At 42.4% G+C, this 21,128-nt stretch overlaps 1 protein-coding gene across 2 annotated transcripts in view; it reads left to right on the forward strand.

Annotated features, from left to right (window-relative positions):
* Nucleotides 1-21,128, forward strand: part of rbl1 (retinoblastoma-like 1 (p107)) — a 114,641-nt gene that overhangs the window by 1,257 nt on the left and 92,256 nt on the right. For both annotated transcript variants that reach the window (XM_059981084.1, XM_059981085.1), the window contains exons 2-4: nt 11,384-11,517; nt 16,277-16,477; nt 20,948-21,012. In XM_059981084.1, coding sequence (XP_059837067.1) covers nt 11,384-11,517; nt 16,277-16,477; nt 20,948-21,012 — 400 coding nt within the window. The remainder of the gene's footprint in view (nt 1-11,383; nt 11,518-16,276; nt 16,478-20,947; nt 21,013-21,128) is intronic.

Below are 21,128 nucleotides of genomic sequence, written 5' to 3' on the forward strand. Positions count from 1 at the left end.
CAAAAGTCTCAAGTCAAGTTACTTTTATTGTCATTTTGACCATAACTGCTGGTACAGTACATAGTAAAAATGAGACAATGTTTTTCAGGACCATGGTGCTACATGAAACAGTACAAAAACTACACTGAACTATGTGAAAAAGAACACAGAGAAAAAAAAAACAAACTAGACTACAGACCTACCCAGGACTGCATAAAATGCACAAAACAGTGAAGGCTTTAAAAGTATCTTAAAAGACATTATCATATCCGCCACCCATTCCATGTACTCACCGCTCTGCCTTTTTTAAAAAAAAACTTTCCCCTGACATGCCCTCTGTACCTACTTACAAGCACCTTAACACTGTTCTCTCTCGTGTTAGCCATTTCAGCCCTGGGGAAAAGCCTCTGACTATCCACACGATCAATGCCTCTCATCATCTTGTTCACCTCTATCAGATCACCTCTCATCCTCTGTCGTTCCAAGGAGAAAGGGCCAAGTTCACTCAACCTATTTTCCTTGTAATTTATTTTTTTATTGAAGTTCATCATCAAACAAACATTTCCATAAGATGTATTTCAGACATTGTACATATATATATATCACAAATCACAAAGTATTTATCTGAGGTATACACTTATAGAAAAGAGTGGAAAGAAAAAACAAGCAAAAGGAAAGAAGTATGTACAAATAGAGAGTGATTTTTTTTTTAACATCAGATTCATTGATTTGTGAGAATAAAATCAGGCCTATGAGGCATTATGTAGTTAAACCATTTTTCCCAGTATGAATCAAATTGTTCCAAATTGGATAAAATTCTCTTAAGTTTGATTGGATTTAATAGCCCATTGACATTAAAAGAAATGAATTTTACCTTGTCCTTAGCCATCTGTATTTATCTGTCAATGTACCATTGAAATTAGAATAAAACTTAATTGATCTACTCTCTGAACAAATAAGAACCAACAAACGCAAATAACAAAAATGGCAAGGAACGTGTGATTCCAAGGCTGAGGTCTCTAGTAGATGACCCTGCGTTGGGATAACCCCTCCTACTTGTGAGTTGAGGGCCCCCATTGCAGTATTCATAAAAGTCAGTGAACAAATAAATTACACAGAAAAGATTTCCCTGTGTACTCCTCCTCTCTCTCTCGCTCTATAAACACACACACACACGCACACATTACATACACATATATACTCATTTTGGTGGGGAAAAAGGAGTAAGTGAGAGAATAAAGAATAACAACTAAGTAATATAAAATCCATGTTATAATAAGTATTTCTCGAGATAGGTATATCACCGTGTACTTTTGCTTCCGTTTAGCTTCTCAACATTTTTAAAGTCAGCCAAACCTTATGGCTCTTCTGGAGGGGGTGAGGACTGTCTTTGGGAAACTCCCGGTCTCTTCCTGATATATTTCTCTCGGCCTCCTCCCGTCTCCTGCCTTCTCGATTCTCACACTATTTCCCAAGCAGAGCGGGATAATTCCTCAGTCAGGCTTTCCCTCGTTTTGGTGACGCTAACGGGCAATCCTCTGGCCTTCGTGTCTGTAGTCGCCTCTTCCACCGTCTGGTACAGCCGCGTCTCGTTGTCATAAAACACTCGAATTTTAGCAGGGTACGGAGTTTGAAATCTAATCTTGTTTTGCTTTAGTACTCGTTTTACTTCAGAGTATTCTTTGCATTTCTGCAGGACCGTGGGGGGGGGGGGGTAATCTTGGTCGAAGTATATTAATTTATCATCGTAAAACACTCTCTTCTTACCCCAGGCCCTTTGTAGAATCTCCGCCTTTGGTGCTGTACCGCAGGAATTTAATTATTGAGAGTGGCTTTCTATCCTGAGTAGGTTTCGGAATGAACTCGCAGTGGGCTTTCTCGACTTCCAGCTCCATAACCGAGGGAAGATCCAGCGCATCCCGCAGTAACTTTTTGACAAACTCTATCATAGACGAGCCCTCCGCTCCTTCGGGAACGTTGTAGATTCTGATATTTTTCCACCGTGATCTTCCCTCCAGGTCAAGCAGTTTACCTTCTTGGTGATGTATTATTTTTATTGTCTTGCTCAGTATCCGTTCCACATTTTGAACGCGATCTTCCACCTTCTCAATGCGAGTCTCTGCCACCGCTATTTTTTGATTAACGCTGGCGAGCTCTGCCTTAATATCACGGAGCTGCTGCTTTATATCTTTCTGGACCTCCATTATTTCTTTCAGGATTTCGAAGATATTCGCCACTTTGTCTGAATGAGGCCCAGCGGCCGCCTCGCTCGCATGCGGTTGAATCGGAGAGCCACTCACTGCACTCCTCTCGGACGCCGGCTCCGCAATGTTGCTTTTTTATTTCCATTTCTTCTCCCCATTCTTGCCCCTCTTTTCAGTAAGAATATTTTTCGAAAAATATTATATTTGATGGGATAACGGCTTAATACGCGTTTTTCCGGAGGAGCTTGTGACTTAAGCTGCCATTCTCGATGATGATGTCACCGGAACCTCCCATTCAACCTATTTTCATAAGGCATGCTCCCCAACCAGGCAACATCCAGGCATGGATGCCATGCCTCTTTACTTTCTCAGTAAGCCTTGCATGTGGTACCTTATCAAATGCCTTGGTGAAATCCATTTACACTACATCTACTGCTCTACCTTCATCAATGTGTTTAGTCACATCCTCAAAAAATTCAATCAGGCTTGTAAGGCATGACCTGCCTTTGACAAAGCCACGCTGCCTATTCCTAATCATATTATGCCTCTCCATATCTTCATAATTCCTGCCTCTCAGAATCTTCTCTATCAACTTACCACTGAAGTAAGACTCACTACTCTAATTTCCTGGGCTATCTCTGCACCCTTTCTTGAATAAAGGAACAACATTCACGACCCTCCAATCCTCTGGAAACTCTCCCATCCCCATTGTTGATGCAAAGATCATTGCCTGAGGCTCAGCAATCTACTCCCTCACCACCCACAGTAGTCTGGGGTATGTCTCATCTGGTCCTGGTGACTTATCCAGCTTGATGCTTTCCAAAAGCTCCAGCACATCCTTGTTCTTAATGTCTATATGCTCAAGCTTGTCAGTCCACTGCCAGTCATCAATACAATTGTCCAGATCCTTTTCTGTAGTGAATACTGAAGCAAAGTATTCATTAAGTATCTCTGCTATCTCCTCTGGTTCCATACATACTTTTTCACCGTCATACTTGATTGGTCCTATTCTCTCACGTCTTATCCTCTTGCTCTTCACATACTTGTAGAATGCCTTGGAGTTTTCCTTTATCCTGTCTGCTAAGGCCTCATGGCCCCTTCTGGCTCTCCTAATTTAATTCTTAAGCTCCTTTATGAACCTTTTGTAGCTCTTCTTCTTGACTAAATTTTCAACAGTTTTTGTATACTATGGTTCCTGTACCCTACCTTCCTTTCCCTGTCTCATTGGAATGTACCTATGCAAAACTCCATGCAAATATCCCCTGAACATTTGCCACATTTCTTCAGTACATTTACATGAGAACATTTGTTTCCAATATACAAGCAGTCCTCGGGTTGTGTACGAGTTCCGTTCCTGAGTCCGTCTTTAAGTCGGATTTGTATGTAAGTTGGAACAAGTTCATCCGGTATTATTTAGCATCAGTTAGTCAAACACTTGTCTTAGTATATAGTTTATCTTTCTATGCCTATAAAACATTTAAGAAAGGGATGTATTCCAATAATTAAACCACTGTGTTGCTTAATAATAATTGCAACTTTCATTGGGACAGGGCCTTTCACATGCTCCATTATTCTCAGTTTATCCTTTAACATTGTTCCGATCATTGACTGACTGTAACCTAACGCTTTTCCAATCACCGATGGCATTTCACCTCTTTCCAAACGCTATTATTTCCACTTTATTTTCAATCGCGATTGCTTCCCATCAGTGGAACAGAAACGCTGTGGGCGGCAGGTCCCAAGCTGTGCCGGCTCCCGAGGTCTGCTGAGTCCTAAGGACCACCACACTGAAACCGGTGTAACCCCCTAGCAAGCCTCAGACTTGCTCCTTACATCAAGAAGAAACCCCCTTACACAGGGTAAATGGGACAAATGGGGGCTGTGCTGGGTTTGGGAATTTGATCGTCCTCAATATTCTGCGCTGGAATTTAAACTGGAGGTGGCAGTGTTTTTTTTAACAAGGTTGATTTGTGAGCTTGACATCAACCTGGCACAGATGATACGGGAGTCACTGGATCAACATCAACCCGGCACGGGAGTGGTCTGTCACTAGATTGAACTCGAGAACCTCTGTTCTTCAGCCCGGCGCTACAGAACCATAGAACTCCACAGCACAGAAAACAGGCCATTTGGCCCTTCTAATCTTTGCCAAAATTTTATTCCGCTAGTCCCATTGACCTGCACCCAGTCCATAACCCTCCAGACCTTTCCCATCCATGTATCTACCAATTTATTCTTAAAACTTAAGAGTGAGCCCACATTTACCACGTCAGATGGCAGTTCGTTCCACACCCCCACCATTCTCTTGAGTGAAGAAGTTCCTCCTCATGTTCCCCCTAAACCTTTCCCCTTTCACCCTAAAGCCATGTCCTCTTGTAATTATTTCTCCTAATCTAAGTGGAAAGAGCCTACTTGCATTTACTCTGCCTATACCCATCATAATTTTGTAAACCTCTATCAAATCCCCCCTCATTCTGCTAAGCTCCAAGGAATAAAGTCCTAACCTGTTGAATCTTTCCCTGTAACTCAACTCCTGAAGACCCGACAGCATCCTAGTAAATCTTCTCTGTACTCTTCCAATCTTACTGATATCCTTCCTATAGTTAGGTGACTAGAACTGTACCCAATGCTCCAAATTTGGCCTCACCAATGTCAACCTCACCATAACATCCCAACTCCTATACTCAGTACTTTGATTTTTGAATGCCAGGATGCCAAAAGCCTTCTTTACAACCCTGTCTACCTGTGGCGCTACTTTCAGGGAATTATGTGTCTGAACTCTCAAGATCCTTTTGTTCCTCCGCACTCTTCAGTGCCCTACCATTTACTGTGTATATCTTACTTTGATTTGTCCAAAATGCATCACCTCACACTTGTCTGCATTAAGTTCCATCTGCTGTTTTCTGGCCCATTTTTCCAGTTGGTCCAGATCCCTCTGCAAGCTTTGAAAGCCTTCCTTGTCCACAACACCTCCAATCTTAGTGTCATCAGCAAACTTGCAGGAGGTACGCTTAATGTGTGGGCGAAAACTTGTCAAATGGGTTGTGCATTTTGGTAGGCGGAACTTGAAGAAGACACAGTTACAGTATTTCAATGGATTGCAATGTTATTGTGCATAAATTAGTAAACATAGAACATGTGGTTAAGAAGGCAACTGGCATGTTTACAGAGAGGTTGGAGTTTAGAAATAAAAGTCTGATTGTAGGGTACTAGTGAAGCCACACCAGGAGTGCTAGGAATAGTTTTAGTCCCCTTAGTTAAACAATACACTGGCATTGAAGAAACTCCAAAGGAGATTAATTTTTTCACTAGCTAAATTATGAGATGAGAGGGTTGTCTTGTCATAAACAGCAAATTAAATCGATTTTTAAAAAAAAGTTTTGGAAGAACAAAATAGAACAGAAACAGGCCATTTGGCCCAGCTAGTCAGTGCCATTACTCTACCTAGTCTCACTCACCTGGAAACAGACTATAGCCCTCCATATCCTTCCCATCCATGTACCTATCCAAATTTATCTTAAATGTTGAAATCGAACCTGCATCCACCCCTTGTAAAGACAGCTCATTCCACACTCACATCGCCCTCTGAAGTTTCCCTCATGTTCCTCTTAATTATTTCATCCTTAACCCATGACCTCTAGTTCTAGCCTCACCCTACCTCAGTGGAAATATCCTGTTTACATTTACCCTACCCATGCCTCTCATAATTTTATATATCTCAATCTAATCTTCTTTCATTCTTCTACGTTTTACACAATAAAGTCCCTTTTCAAACTGTGCCCTATATTTAGATCCTCTAGTCCCAGCAACATCTTTGTAAATTTTGTCTGCAGTCTTTCAATCTTATTTACATCTTTCCTGTAGATAGGTGATCAAAACTGCACACTGTACTCTAAATTAGGTCTCATCAATGTCTTGTACAACTTCAACATTATATCCATCTCCTATATTCAGTACTTGGATCTATAAAGGCCTTTGAGCTAAAAACTTTCTTTATGACCGGCAACATCACTTTCATGGAATTGTGGATCTGTATACCCAGATTATTCTATCCATCTGCACTCAGTGTCCTACTGATCCCCATGTAACACTTTTCTGCATTAAATTCCATCTGCCATTTTTCCAGCTAGTCCAGATCCCGCTGCGATCCTTGATAGTCTCCCTCGCTGTACAACTACACCGCTATTCTTGCTGTCATCTGCAAACTTGCTGATCCAGTTTACTACATGATCACCCAGAGGTGACAAACAACAAGAAGTCTAGCACCAATCTCTGTGGCACCAATTTACTACCTCATCACAATACCAAGTGACCACACCTTCCTGCCAACCTCCCATGTGGGGCCTTGTTAAAGTATTTCAAAATTTATATACGGGATGTGGACATCACCAGCTAAGCCAGCATTTATTGCCCATCCCTAGTTGCCCTTGAGAAGGTGATGAGCTGCCTTCTTGAACTGCTGCAGTCCCTGAGGTGTAGGTACATCTACAGTACTGTTGTTCCTGTAGACAACATCTACTGCCTTGCTTTCATCCATTTCCTGGAAAGTTCCTCAAAAGATTGGTTGGACATGACCTGCCATGCAAAAAGACATGCCTAATTAGTCCCTATCTATCCAAGTATCCAGCCTATTATTTCCTGGCTTATTCTTTGAGCCTTTCTTAAATAGCAGAACAACATTAGCTATCTTCCAGTCCTTGGGCTAAAGATGATTTAAGTATCTCTGCTTGGGGCCCCTGCAGTTTTTGCACTTGCCTCCCACAGGGTCAGAAGGAACTCTTTGTCAGGTCCTCGGGATTTATCCACCCTGATTTGCCTCAAGACAGGAAACACCTCCTCCTCTGTAATCTGTATAGGGTTACAGTGGCCTGGCTTCTACTTTACCTTCCTTCTGTAGACTCTGTGTTTGTCTCCTCAGTAAATACTGATGTATTTATGAATCCATTTATGATATCCACCCTTTTTCTGCTCAACACATAGTTACAAGGTTAGGGGACCATCTTGAACTAAGAGTCACCATCTGATGCAAGACCTAAGGCAATTAGATGAAGAGAAATTTGTCTTCTGAAAGATAACTAATTCCTTGATATTTGTGACTGGCTGTATGAGACCATATAATAGCAATCTCTCCACAGATCTAAAGAATAAATTTTTGGCAGTTAATAAATCCACATTCTTTTGCCATTGGACATAGTTGAAGAGTTTTTGATTGCTTAAAAAGCATTATAGACTCACAGAAAAGTACAGCACAAAAACAGGTCCTTCAGCCTATCTGGTCTGTGCTGAACCATTTAAACAGTCTACTCCTATCCCTGCACTGGAACCATAGCCCTCCATACCCCTACCGACCGTATATAGGCAGTCCCCGAGTTACGAGCATCCGACTTACGGACAACTCGTACTTACGAACGGAGGGAGGAGAATGCCATCCGCCATTTTAAGTTGGATCACGACGCCATCCATCATTTTAAGTCATTGCCATTAACACTGAGTTGAATGTGTAACTTTGTATTTGGCTTAAATATTTCTTAGCAAGATTCACCCTGACCCCCCCCCCCCCCCTTCCAGTCAGCACTGCCCCCACTTGTCCCATTTAACCTGTTTCAGTGCAAGTGGACTTTAGGACCCGGAGCAACACAAGACCTGCTGCTCACCGCTATTTTATTAAGTGCAATCATGAACAGTTGCCAGATCAGAAATGCTGATCAAGTCAACTAGTTCCTAAAGAGAAATCTGATAGTCCAATCAGACGATTCACTGCTGCTCAGCAGTAGAACATAAAATCCGCAGTTTTCTGTTTCATTGATGGAAAATAACGCAATTGAAAATAAAGTGGAAATAATAAAGCGACTGGAGAGAGGTGAAACGTCATCGGTCATTGGAAAAGCTTTAGGCTACAGTCGGTCAACGATCAGAACAACTTTAAAGGATACAGGTAAAGGATAAAGTGAGAATAATGGAGCATGTGAAAGGCCCTGCCCCGATGAAAACTACAGTTACTACTAAGCGACGCAGTGGTTTAGTTATTGAAATGCATATATTTCTTAAGTTTTATATGCATAGAAGAGTAATATATATACTAAGACAAACATTTGACTAACTGATGCTAAATAATACCAGATGTCCCTATTCTGACTTATGTACAAATAAGACTGAAAGATGGACTCAGGAACAGAACTCGTTTGTAACCTGGGGACTGCCTAAACCTATCCAGACTTCTCTTAAACGTCGACATCAAGCTTGCTGTACCACTTTTGCTGACAGCTCATTCTGCTAACCCTCTGAGTGAAAATTTAAACATGTTACAGATGCATATTTTTAAGTGTTTTTTACCATGAAATACAAGTGAGTCAGTCCATAGAATGCGAGGAAATTTGGCAAATTTGATGCAGAATTGACAGTAGCAGATGATGGCAATTTTTGAAATTGTTAGGTTCTATTATGAACAATCTGCATATGAATCTAGCACATTTCTACAAATGTACTGTGGAGAGCATTCTGACTGTTTGCATAACTGTCTGGTTTGGAGGAGCACATGATTGGGAAAAGCTGCAGAAATTTTAAACTCAACCATCTCCATTATGGGCACAAGCCTCTACAACATTGAGGGCACCTTCAAAGGGTAGTGCCTCAAGAAGGTGACATCCATTATTAAGAACCTTCACCGTCTGGGACATGCCGTCTTCTCATTACTATCATCAAAGAAGAGGTGTAGGAGCATGAAGACGAACACTCAGCAATTTACTAATAGCTCCTGGCCCTCTGTCATCAGATTTCTGAACAGACAATGAACTCTATTCCACTTTCTGCACTTTTAATTTATTTTTTTTATTATCTCATATTGAAATTCTGATTCTGATTCCAAAAGTAGAAAATCAAATCAGGTTTAATTGTCATTCAAAGCATACATGGATACAGCCAATTGAGACAGCTTTTCTGTGGGGCAAGATGCAAAAGCATACATGCACATTCAAAATAACGAGAAAGGAAAAAAGACCATAGTCATGTAAGAAAACACTTTTTAGTCCAAGACCCTGAGCGACAAGTACCACAAATTGATAGTTCCCTGTGGTCCACTGTTCCAACACTGAGGGCAGCATCAGAAGAGGTCACCCCCCCAAACGAGCCCAGACCGCCACACTACAATGCAAGCCCGCGGCCTGGGACCTAGTCTTTGCTGCAACTGAGGTGATACTGCTACCTCACCACCAAACAATGGAAGCAGCCCTGTGGCAATCAATGTCCAGCAGAGTCTTGTGATCACAAAAGAAACATCCGAGACCGTGGCTTACCGTTTCACTGCAAGTGCCTGCACCCAGCTCAGCTCTTCCGAACCCAATTCGACTTCTGTGGCCCAATGGCCTAACGAATGGGATATCTCTTATTGGAGTCAAGAATTGTCTTAGTATGTATAAAAATACATTTAATAAAGAAAAAAGCACCTTTGGATGGTCCCCAAGAAGCTGCTGCATCTTACCGGAAGTCAATATTTATATTTTAAAATATTTGTAAATTTCCAGATGACGCAAATATTGATTGCATTGCTAGAGGGTAAATTTGATGAGTTGGTAAACTAGGCAGAACAAAGATGGATTAGATTTAATCTTGAAAAATAGAAGCCTTTGCACTTTGAACATTACAGCACAGAAACCTCTTCTCACCTGCCTATCACCTCCCCCTTGACATGTACCCTTTGGGAAAATTAATAAAAATTGCAAAATTGTCGATACAACCCAATCCATTGCAGATGAAGGTTGCCCCACCATTGAGCACATCTACATAGAGTGCTGTCACAGGAAAGCGGCATCCAACATCAATTACCCCACCATCCAGGACATGCTCTCTTCTCACTTTTGCCATCAGGTTGAAGGTACAGGAGCGTTCAGGACTTTCACCATCAGTTTCAGGGACTATTATTACCCCTCAGCTCTCAGGCATTTGAACCAAAGGGGATAACTTCACTCAACTTGTTCTATCAAGAGTCCTGAAATGTTCCCACAACCATTTTCAAGGACTCTTCATCTCATGTTCTTGATATTTGTTGTCTTTTGCATATTGGTTGTATGTCCATCCTATTAGATGCAGTCTTTCATTGAATCTATTATGTTTCTTATATTTATTGTGAATGCCCAAAAGAAAATGAATTTCATGATTGTATATGGTGACATATAGTATATGTACTTTGATAATAAATTTACTTTGGTACTTGATGGTAAGGCCCTGGGAAGTTTTAGGAGTGGGAAGGGAGGGTTCTTGTGTATCCAGTGATTCTTGAAGGCAGTGGCGCTGGTAGTTAAATTTGTTAAGAAGGCACATGGGATACTTGTGTTCATTAACCAATGCGTAGCAAAAAGAACAAGGGAGTCATGTGATACTATAGTGAACGTTGGTTCTGGTTGCCATACTAGAAAGGAGAGCATGTAGACTAGATTTACCAGGCTGTTGTAGTCAGCACAGCCTGTGTTTGATTTCTTTGCAGTAGCAAATCTCCAGAGTGGACCTGATATGAGGCATGTGAAGTGGAGGAAAGTTGAGGGAAGATGTCAGAGGTAGGTTTTTACACAGAATGACAGGTGCCTGGAATGCATTGGATTGATCATCAACTATGTTTAGATAGGTTAACACAACGTCATGGGCCGAAGGGCCTATAATGTATTGTGCTGTGTTCTAGATAAGGTAAAAATTATAAGCTTTCTCCCTCCCGTCATGAAAGGTGTCTAAAACTAAACAATGTAGGTAAGGGGTTTGAGGAGGAACTTCTGGACTGAGAGCATGGCTGAAATTTGGAACAAGCTGACAGTGGAAATAATGGAAGCAAATTCTCTCATACCACTTAAGCAATATTTAGATGAATACTTGATATGTCTGGGCTGAGTGATGGGAAAGATGGTTATTATAGGTAGGAACTTTGTTGGCAAAAGTGCCAGTTTCATCCAGTATGACTATCTAGTTTGCAAATCATGCTCCAGGTTAAATCTGGATATAATTTGAGGGTTCATAGCGTAACCATAAGTGTAAATGCTGAAATCTGGGCAAGTATATGCTGCTTCTGCTGGTGGACTCCATGTTTGCAGACTGTCAAACTCTTGTCTTCAAGATCTCAAGACTTTTATCTGAGTGAATGCTAGTAGTTCACTGCAGAACTCTTGGCATTTCCTTTGAAGAGTCAGCCAGTGTTTTCATAAATCTCTCTTTCTTAGGGGGAAACTCTACATTGGCTGGCTTGTGCCTTATATGTGGCCTGTCGAAAAAGCATCACCCCAACAGTTGGCAAGGGAATGATGGAAGGAAATGGTGTTTCATTGACAAGAATTCTTCGCTCATCAAAGTTAAGGTAACAGTTATCTCATGTTCTAGAGCTAGAAGCAAGCTAGTGCAATAAACACAGTCCCACTTTGTTTGCATAAGAATTAAGAGCAGGAGTAGGCCGTCTGGCCCATCGAGCCTGACCGCCATTCAATAAGATCGTGGCTGATCTGTTCGTAAACTCAGCTCCAGCTACCTGCCTTTTCCTCATAACCCTTAATTCCCCTACTATGTTTATTGTGGAGCAGTTGATTGTTGGAATGACACTCATTTCTGACTGAATAAACTGGTAGAATGCTTATATATCTTTTGACATTCTGTTTTGGGGTTCAAAGTGCAGTGGGATTTCTGTCTGTTTTTTGTCAATGTGTGTAGTGACTGCAGTTTATAATGTTTATTATAAGGTATGGGGAAACTTTGACATTGCTCATTTTATAATGAATTATTTGAATAGACTCTTCACTGAGTGCAGGGGGGACTTGTGGACAATAACACAATATATGGAGGAACAGTAGTTGCTGAAACGGCTAGACAGAGAAGTTTAAGGAAGGATTATAATGTATCGGTCATAGCTATCATTGGTGGTTGAAGGTTGGGAAGAAGGTAGGTAAGAAACCATTCAAAGATTAGAGATCTCGGGGTTACTACCTGTGCCATGCAACAGTGAGTACAAGGATAGAGTGAGGTGGAAGATAAATGTATGTCTGAGGGATTGGAGCAGGGATTCAGATTTCTGTATCATTGGGACCTCTTTTGGGACAGGCATGACCTGTACAAGGATGGGTTGCACTTCAATCCAAGGGGGACCAATATCTTGGTGGGGAAGTTTTCCAAAGCTATTGGGAAGAGTTTAAACTAGAATTGCTGGAGGAAGTAGAGTAAGTTTGGAGACAGTGTGAGAGGGAGGATAAGCAGGTGATAGAGAAGGGATGCCCTCAGTTCGATGGATTGAGTTGTGTCTGTTTTAATGCAAGAAGCATCATGAGCAAAGCAGCTGAGAGAGTGTGAATCAGTACTTAGAGATAGATTGTTGTGGCCATTACAGAGACCTGAATGATCCAGGGTCAGGAATGGTTATTTAGAGCGCCAGGCTTTTGATGTTTCAGAAAGGACAGGGAGGGAGGCAAAAGAGGTGGGGGCATGGCACTGTTGATCAGAGACCGTGTCATGGCTGCAGAAAAGAAGGAAGTCGTGGAGGGATTGCTTACTGAGTCTCTGTGGCTGGAAGTCAGGAACAGGAAGGAGACAATAACTCTACTGGCTGTTTTTTTTTATATATAGACCACCCAATAGTAACAGGGACATCAAGGAGTAGGTGGGGAGACAAATTCTGGATAGGTGTAATAATAACAAGGTTGTCATGGTGGGAGATTTTAATTTCCCAAGTACTGATTAGTGAGGGCTTTAGAAGGGGTGGAGTTTGTTAGTTGTGTTCAGGAATTTTTCCTGACAGAATATGTAGATAAGCCTCCTAGAGGAGAGGCTGTACTTGTTCTGGTATTGGGAATTGAACCTGGTTGGGTGACAGATCTCTCTGTGGGAGAGCATTTTGGAGAAAGTGATCACAATTCTATCTCCTTTACCATCGCGTTGGAGAGGGATAGGAACAGACAGGTGAGGAAAATGTTTAATTGGAGTAAGGAGAAATAAGCTATCAGGCAGGAACTTGGAAGCATAAATTGGAAACAGATGTTCTCAGGGAAATGTATGACAGAAATGTGGCAAATGTTGGGGGGATATTTGTGTGGCGCTCTGCGTAGGAACATTCCAATTAGACAGGGAGAGGATGGTAGGGTACAGTGTTAGGTATCCCGTAATTGGATCACTTACCAGCAAAGATAGAGAGGTCCGCTGAAGTCTGATGGTACTATTTTTTAAAAGTCTTTATTTTATAAAGGGACACAAAAGTAAGGTTAATGCAAACATTCAGATAATATACATCGTCAATACTCAATCTAAAGTGTGGGTATAGTAATAATCATCAATAAGAAATAATTCTATCGTTTGTCTAGGGGATAATACTGAGTCCACTGGAAATATAAAAGTCACTCAGAAGTCTGCAGGCTTTTTGCCTTTTGGGAACCGCTGGGTTTCACGTGTTGGAGAGAGAGAGAGAGATTTCTGGTGAGAAAAGAAACTTGCCAGTCTTTTTGGACGCAAACCGTTGAATTGGGAACGTGGGTTCCCTGTTGTCAGTTCGAAGTCCTTTTTGGTGTTATCAGCCACTCATTTCCTAGGCCAGGGGAAACGGATCCCACGTGGCTTCCGAATAGCTTCCCGTTATCACGGGAGTGATGAGTGATGGAGTCTCCTTCTGTTGCGTCGCTGAGAGACTGCCCCCTGCAGCCTACCTTTTATCTGGACTTGCAGGGTTGTAGATGTCAATCAGGGTGGGGTGATGCAATCCCCCAGCCCACATTGCCTGAGGGTGTGCACGTAGCCCAGCCCAAGTTGACCTGAGAGCTGGCACGTAGTATAGGATCGTAATTCACAAAGGTGTCTCCAAGAAACAATGGCCAAATCCGTTGCTTTGTCCTGCTGAGGATTCTCTCTCATTTCCTGGGTCCAAGACCCGAATTAATAGCGATCTGGCGATTCTCAAAAAGGAGGGGGCTGGGATCATAATAACAGGAACTGTGGTATACAAAGACTGTTGTAAATCTAGTTAAGAAAAGCTTACCAACAGTTCAAAAAACTAGGAAATGATAGAAATCTAGAAGATTATCAGGATAGCAAGAAGGAGCTCAAGAAGGAAATTAAGAGAGCCAGAAGGGGCCATGAGAAGGCCTTGATGGACAGGATTAAGGCATTCTACAAGTATGTGAAGAGCTAGAGGTTAAGATGTGAGAGAATAGGACCAATCAAGTGTGACAGTGGAAAAGTGTGCATGGAACCGGAGGAGATAGCAGAGGTGCTTAATGAATACTTTGCTTCGATATTCACTATAGAGAAGGATCTTTGCGATTGTAGGGATGACTTGCAGTGCACTGAAAAGCTTGAGCATGTGAGATGTTAAGAAAGAGCTTTTGGAAAGCATCGGTTAAGTACCGGAACCGGATGAGATGTACTCCAGGCTACTGTGGGAGGCGAGAGAGGAGATTGCTGAGCTTCTAGTGATGATCATTGCTTCATCAATGGTGGTGGGAGAGGTTCCAGAGGATTGGAGGGTTGTGGATGTTATTCCCTTATTCAAGAAAGGGAGTAGAGTTAGCCCTGGAAATTATAGAGCAGTGAGTCTTACTTTAGTGGTTGGTAAGTTGATGGAGAAGATCCTGAGAGGCAGGTTTTATGAACATTTGGAGAGGCATAATATCATTAGGAATAGTCAGCATGGCTTTGTCAAGGGCAGGTCGTTCATTACGAGCCTGATTGAATTTTTTGAGGAAGTAACTAAACACATTGAAGGCAGAGCAGTAGATGCAGTGGATTTCAGCAAGGCATTTAATAAGGTGCCCCATGCAAGGCTTATTGAGAAAGTAAGGAGGCATGGGATCCAGTGGACCTTGCTTTGTTGGTCCAGAATTGTCTTGCCCACAGAAGACGAAGAGTGGTTGTAGACAAGTAATTTTCTGCATGGAGTTTGGTGATTAGTGATGTGCTTCAGGGATCTGTTCTGGGACCCTTTCTCTTTGTGATTTTTGTAAATGATGTGAATGAGTAAGTGGAGGGATATGTTAGTAAATTTGCTGATGACACAAAGGTTGGGGCTGTTGTGGATAGTGTGGAACTGTCAGAGGTTACAGCGGGACATTGATAGGGTGCAAAACTGGGCTGAGAAGTGGCAGATGGAGTTCAACCCAAGTAAGTGTGAGGTGGTTAATTTTGGTAGGTCAAATATGATGGCAGAATGTAGTATTAATGGTAAGACTCTTGCAATGTAAAGGATCAGAGGAATCTTGGGGTCTGAGAGCATAGGACACTCAAAGCTGCTGCTCAGGTTGACTCTGCGGTTAAGAAGGCACACGGTGCATTAGCCTTCATTTGGGATGAGTTTAAGAGCTGAGAGGTAATGTTGCAGCTATATAGGATCCTGCCCCTGGTCAGATTCCACTTGGAGTACTGTGCTCAGTTCTGGTCACCTCACTACAGGAAGGTTGTGGAAACTATAGAAAGGGTGCAGAGGAGATTTACAAGGATGTTGCCTGGATTGGGGAGCATGCCTTATGATGAATAGGTTGAGAACTTGGCCTTTTCTCCTTGGAGTGACGGAGGATGAGAGGAGATCTAATAGAGGTGTATAAGATGATGAGGGGCATCAATTGTGTGGATAGTCAGAGACTTATTCCCAGGGCTGAAATGGCTAACACGAGAGGGCACAATTGTAAGGTGCTTGGAAGTAGGTACAGAGGAGATGTCAGGGGTAAGTTTTTTACACAGACTGAGGTGAGTGCATGGAATGCGCTGCCATCGACGGTGGTGGAGTTGAAACAACAGGAGTCTTTTAAGAGACTCCTGAATAAGTACGTGGAGCTTAGTAAAATAGAGGGCTATGGGTAACCCTAGGTAAAGTAAGAGCATGTTCGGTACAGCATTGTGGGCCGAAGGGCCTGTATTGTGCTGTAGGTTTTCTATGTTCTTTGTTTCTATTTCTGCACAGCTGGGGAGGGGTAAACCATAGAAGGGACTCAGCATGCTTACAAATATTTGGATCTCATCATAAGACTTTCCCCTTTCCCCTTCCCCCACATCCAGTTGGTTGGCATTTCCTTTTTATTGCTTAATAAATTAGCTTTCTGCAGCTGCATGAAGATCTAATATCTTGTAAATTTTGTGCTATGTTCTTACAGCCTAATTGAATTCTTCAGCAAGATGAAGAAATGGGCAGATATGGCCAACTTATCCCAAGACTTCCGAAAGCGAGTAGAACAATTAGAAAGGAATTTTGAAGTATCCACTGTTATCTTCAGAAAGTTTCAACCTATATTTTTGGACATGTTTCAAAATCGTCACCAGGATCAGCCTCGGTTTCAGAGAAGCCGAAAGCAGAGGCAAGTTGTTTATCTGTTTTGGCTTGGTATCTTAATCGTCATTTCAGTTTTACAGCCAACTTACAACTTTAAATCTTGGTTCTAAAACATAGGACCTAATGATGTAACACAAAAAATGCTGGAGGAACTCAGCAGGCCGGGCAGCATCTATGAAAAAGAGCACAGTTGACATTTCAGGCTGAGACCCCTTGGCAGGACTGGAGAAAAAATGGGGGAGTTAGTATTAGAGGTGAGGGATGGAGAAATACAAGGTGATAAGTGAAACCAGGGGAAGGGATGAAGTAAAGAGTTGGGAAGTTGTTTGGTGAAAGAAGTACAGGATTGGAGGATGGGGAATCTGATAGGAAAGGACAGAAGGCCATGGAAGAAAGAAAAAGAGGAAGGAGCACCAGAGGGAGGTGATGGGCTGGCAAGGAGATGAGGTTAGAGGGAAATGGGAAAGGGAATTGAGGAGGTAGGGCAGATGGGTGGTCACTGCCAGATCCCACTTCTTCTGGCAATGTGGCCTCTTGTATATCGGTGTGATCCAATGTAGATCAGAAGACCACTCCACCAAGCACCTAAACTCCATCTGCCAGAAAAAGCAGAATCTCCCAGTGGCCACCCAATTTAATTCCATGTCCCATTTCCATTCCTGCATGTCCATCCATGGCCTCCTCTACTGACGTGATGAGGCCACACTTAGGTTGGAGGAGCAACACCGTGTATTCTGTCTGGGTAGCCTCCAACCAGATGGCATGAACATCGATTTCTTGAACTTCTGGTAATGAACAGCTTGTGCTTGAGCCAACCAGGAACGAGGCTATTTTGGACTTGGTGATGTGTAATGAACAGGAATTGATAAGTGATCTTGAAGTAAAGGAGCCATTAGGAAGTAGTGATCATAACATGATAAGTTTTTATCTACAATTTGAGAGGGATAGGGGCAGATCAGAGGCGTCAGTGTTGCAATTAAATAAAGGAGACTACGGAGCCATGAGGGATGAGCTGGTCAAAGTTAAATGGGCGGATGCCCTGGCAGGAAAGACAGTGGATCAGCAGTGGCAGATATTCTTGGGGATAATACAAAAGATGCAAAAGCAGTTCATTCCAATGAGAAGGAAGGATTCAAAGAGGGGGAAGGGGCCACAGTGGTTGACAAAGGAAGTCAGAGATTGTATAGCATTAAAGAAAAAGAAGTATGACAGGGCTAAGATGAGTGGGAATACAGATGATTGGGAAAGTTTTAAGGAACAGCAGATCTTAACTAAAAAAACAATACGGAGAGAAAAAATCAGGTATGAGCTCAGTCTAGCTAGGAATATAAAAGGGGATAGCAAAAGCTTTTTTAACTATGTGAAGAGAAAGAAGATAGTTAAGAACAATGTTGGCCCCTTGAAGAATGAATTGGGAGAAATTGTTATGGGAAACAGGGAAATGGCAACAGAATTTAATGCGTACTTTAGATCTGCCTTCACCAGGGAGGACACAAGCAATCTCCCAGATGTATGGATGGGCCAGGGTCATAAGATATCAGAGGAATTGAAACAGATTGATATTAGGAAAGAAACTGTGATGAGTAGACTGATAGGACTGAAGGCTAATAAATCCCTGGGTCCAGATGGTCTGCATCCGAGGGTTCTAAAAGAGGTGGCTCAGGAAATTGCGGATGCATTGGTAATCATTTTCCAAAGTTCCTTAGATTCAGGATCAGTTCCTGAAAATTGGAGAGTGGCTAATGTTATCCCACTTTTCAAGAAGGGAGGGAAGGAGAAAATGGAGAACTATCGCCCTGTTAGCCTAACGTCAGTCGTGGGGAAGATGCTTGAGTCCACTATTAAGGACGAAATAGTGGCATATCTTGATGGCAGTAATAGGATTAGGTCGAGCCAGCATGGATTTGCCAAGGGCAAATCATGCTTGACTAATCTGTTGGAGTTTTTTGAGGGTGTAACAAGGATGTTAGCCAGTGGATGTTGTGTACCTAGATTTTCAGAAGGCATTCGATAAGGTGCCACATAAGAGATTGGTGAGTAAAATCAGAGCTCATGGCATTGGGGGCAGGGTTTCAACATGGATAGGAAACTGGTTGGCAGATAGGAAGCAAAGAGTAGCAGTGAATGGGTGTTTCTCGGACTGGCTGGAGGTAACTAGTGGGGTACCACAGGGCTCTGTATTGGGACCACAGCTCTTTACGATTTATGTCAACGATTTAGATGAGGGCATTGAAAACTATATCAGCAGGTTTGCTGACGATACTAAACTGGGTGGCAGTGTGACATGCGAAGAGGACGTTAGGAGAATACAGGGAGACTTTGATAGGCTGGGTGAGTGGGCAGATACTTGGCAGATGTCATTCAATGCGAATAAATGTGAAGTTATCCACTTTGGAAGCAGGAACAAGAGGGCAGAGTATTGTCTGAACGGTGTAGAGTTAGGTAAGGGAGAAATGCAAAGAGACCTAGGAGTCCTAGTTCATCAGTCAATGAAGGTGAATGAGGAAGTGCAACAGGCAGTGAAGAGGGCAAATGGAATGTTGGCCTTTATTACAAGGGGAATTGAGTACAAAAGCAAGGATGTCCTTTTGCATTTGTACAGGGCCCTGGTGAGACCACACCTGGAATACTGTGTACAGTTTCGGTCTCCAGGTTTAAGGAAGGACATTCTGGCAATTGAGGAAGTGCAGCGTAGATTCACTAGGTTGATTCCTGGGATGGCAGGGCTGTCTTACGCAGAGAGATTGGAGAGATTGTGCTTGTACTCACTGGAATTGAGGAGATTGAGAGGGGATCTGATTGTAACGTTTAAGATAATTAAAGGATTTGATAGGATTGAGGCAGGAAATATGTTCCAGATGTTGGGAGAGTCCAGTTCCAGAGGGCATGGATTGAGAATAAGAGGTCAGTTATTTAAAACAGAGTTGAGGAAGAACTTCTTCTCCCAGAGAGTTGTGGAGGTGTGGAATGCACTGCCTCGGAAGACGGTGGAGGCCAATTCTCTGGATGCTTTCAAGAAGGAGCTAGATAGATACCTGATGGATAAGGGAATCAAGGGATATGGGGACAAGGCAGGGACTGGGTATTGATAGTGAATGATCAGCCATGATCTCAGAATGGTGGTGCAGACTTGTGGGGCCGAATGGTCTACTTCTGCACCTATTGTCTATTGTCCACGAGGTCTGTATCTCTCTATTCCCCATCCCCTGTCCCTCTTTCACCTCATCTCCCTGTCTGCCCGTTGCCTCCCTCTGGAGCTCTTCCCCTTTTTTTCTTTCATCCATGGCTTTATGTCCTCTCTCCTATCAGATTCTACCTTCTTCAGCCCTGTATCTCTTTCACTAATCAATCTCCCAACTCTTTACAGTACTTCACTTACCCCCCACCCCCGCACCATCCCAGTTTTACCTATCACCTTGTGTTTCTCCCTCCCCTCACCTCTAACCCTGACTTCTCATAATTTTTCTCCAGTCCTGTTGAAGGGTCTCGGCCTGAAACATCAATTGTGCTCTTTTCCATCAATGCTGCCTGGCCTGCTGAGTTCCTCCAGCATTTTGTGTGTTAATTGGATTTCCAACTTATATAGATTTTCTTCTGTTTGTGATTGGAACTAATGATGTGCTGACTGCTAGACAGTGTGAAGGCTCATTTTTGACAATGAGGAAGTAGACAGTACAACCACAAAGAAGACATTTATTCATAAAATATAGAACCCAGTGTAGTTCATATGACCCTTCAAGTTGATCTTGTGCGTCGCCCACCTCCCTGCTCAATTTTGTATCCCTTTATTGTACAATTTTGTATTCCTTTAATGCACGATGACTGTATTGATCTCAGTCTTGAAAAGGGAAAGCTACTGAGTGCCCACCGCCCTTGGGCAGAGAGAATTCCAAAGCTTCACAATACTCTGAGTAATTTTCTCCTCTCATTCCTGGTAGAACAGCATCTTATGAGACTATGCCCCAATCTGGCAGCTGCATTCTCAACTTGGTAATTTAAATAAAATCATATTTTAAACCCTAGGGAGCTTAGACATGTCATACTCAGTTTCTCACATCCTCACTTGGAAATCAGTGTAGTACATCCACCTACCCATATTTTCCCCTTACCTGGATTCACCTATAACCTGTCAGTTTGTATTCCTTTTCCTCCATTCCCCCCACCATCACCACCTTGTTCTGGCTTCTTCCCCCTTCTTTTCCAGTCCTGATTAAAGGGTCTCAGCCAAAAACATCTGCTGTTTATTTCTCTCCATAGATACTCCACAGAATTTTGTGTGTGTTGCTCTGGATTTCCAGCATCTGCAGAATTTCGTGTGTTAGTAAATCTGTACTGTATTGCTTCAAAGGCAGGTGTAGCCTTCCCTAAATACTAAGATCTAAACTCCACCTGCTGGTTGAAAAAACATGTACAGTTGGTAACTGTTGCAGTCCACTCGCAACAATGCCGAACTACTGTTTGCTTTTGATTTATAATGTGATTTTTTATTTTACAGGCGTCTTCCATGCAGTGTATCAGATGCTTTCAGTTTTTGCTGGACCTTATTTGTTTACATTAAAGGTACGGGGTTTTGTTTCTCTCATTAGTTATGTGAGTTTCTAACAGTGTACAATTTGCACGGTATAGAGTAAACTTCTAACTTTGTCAGTTTGCCTTCTTTCACACTACATTTCGAT

Source organism: Hypanus sabinus, chromosome 9, assembly GCF_030144855.1.
Source record: "Hypanus sabinus isolate sHypSab1 chromosome 9, sHypSab1.hap1, whole genome shotgun sequence".
NCBI lineage: Eukaryota > Metazoa > Chordata > Chondrichthyes > Myliobatiformes > Dasyatidae > Hypanus > Hypanus sabinus.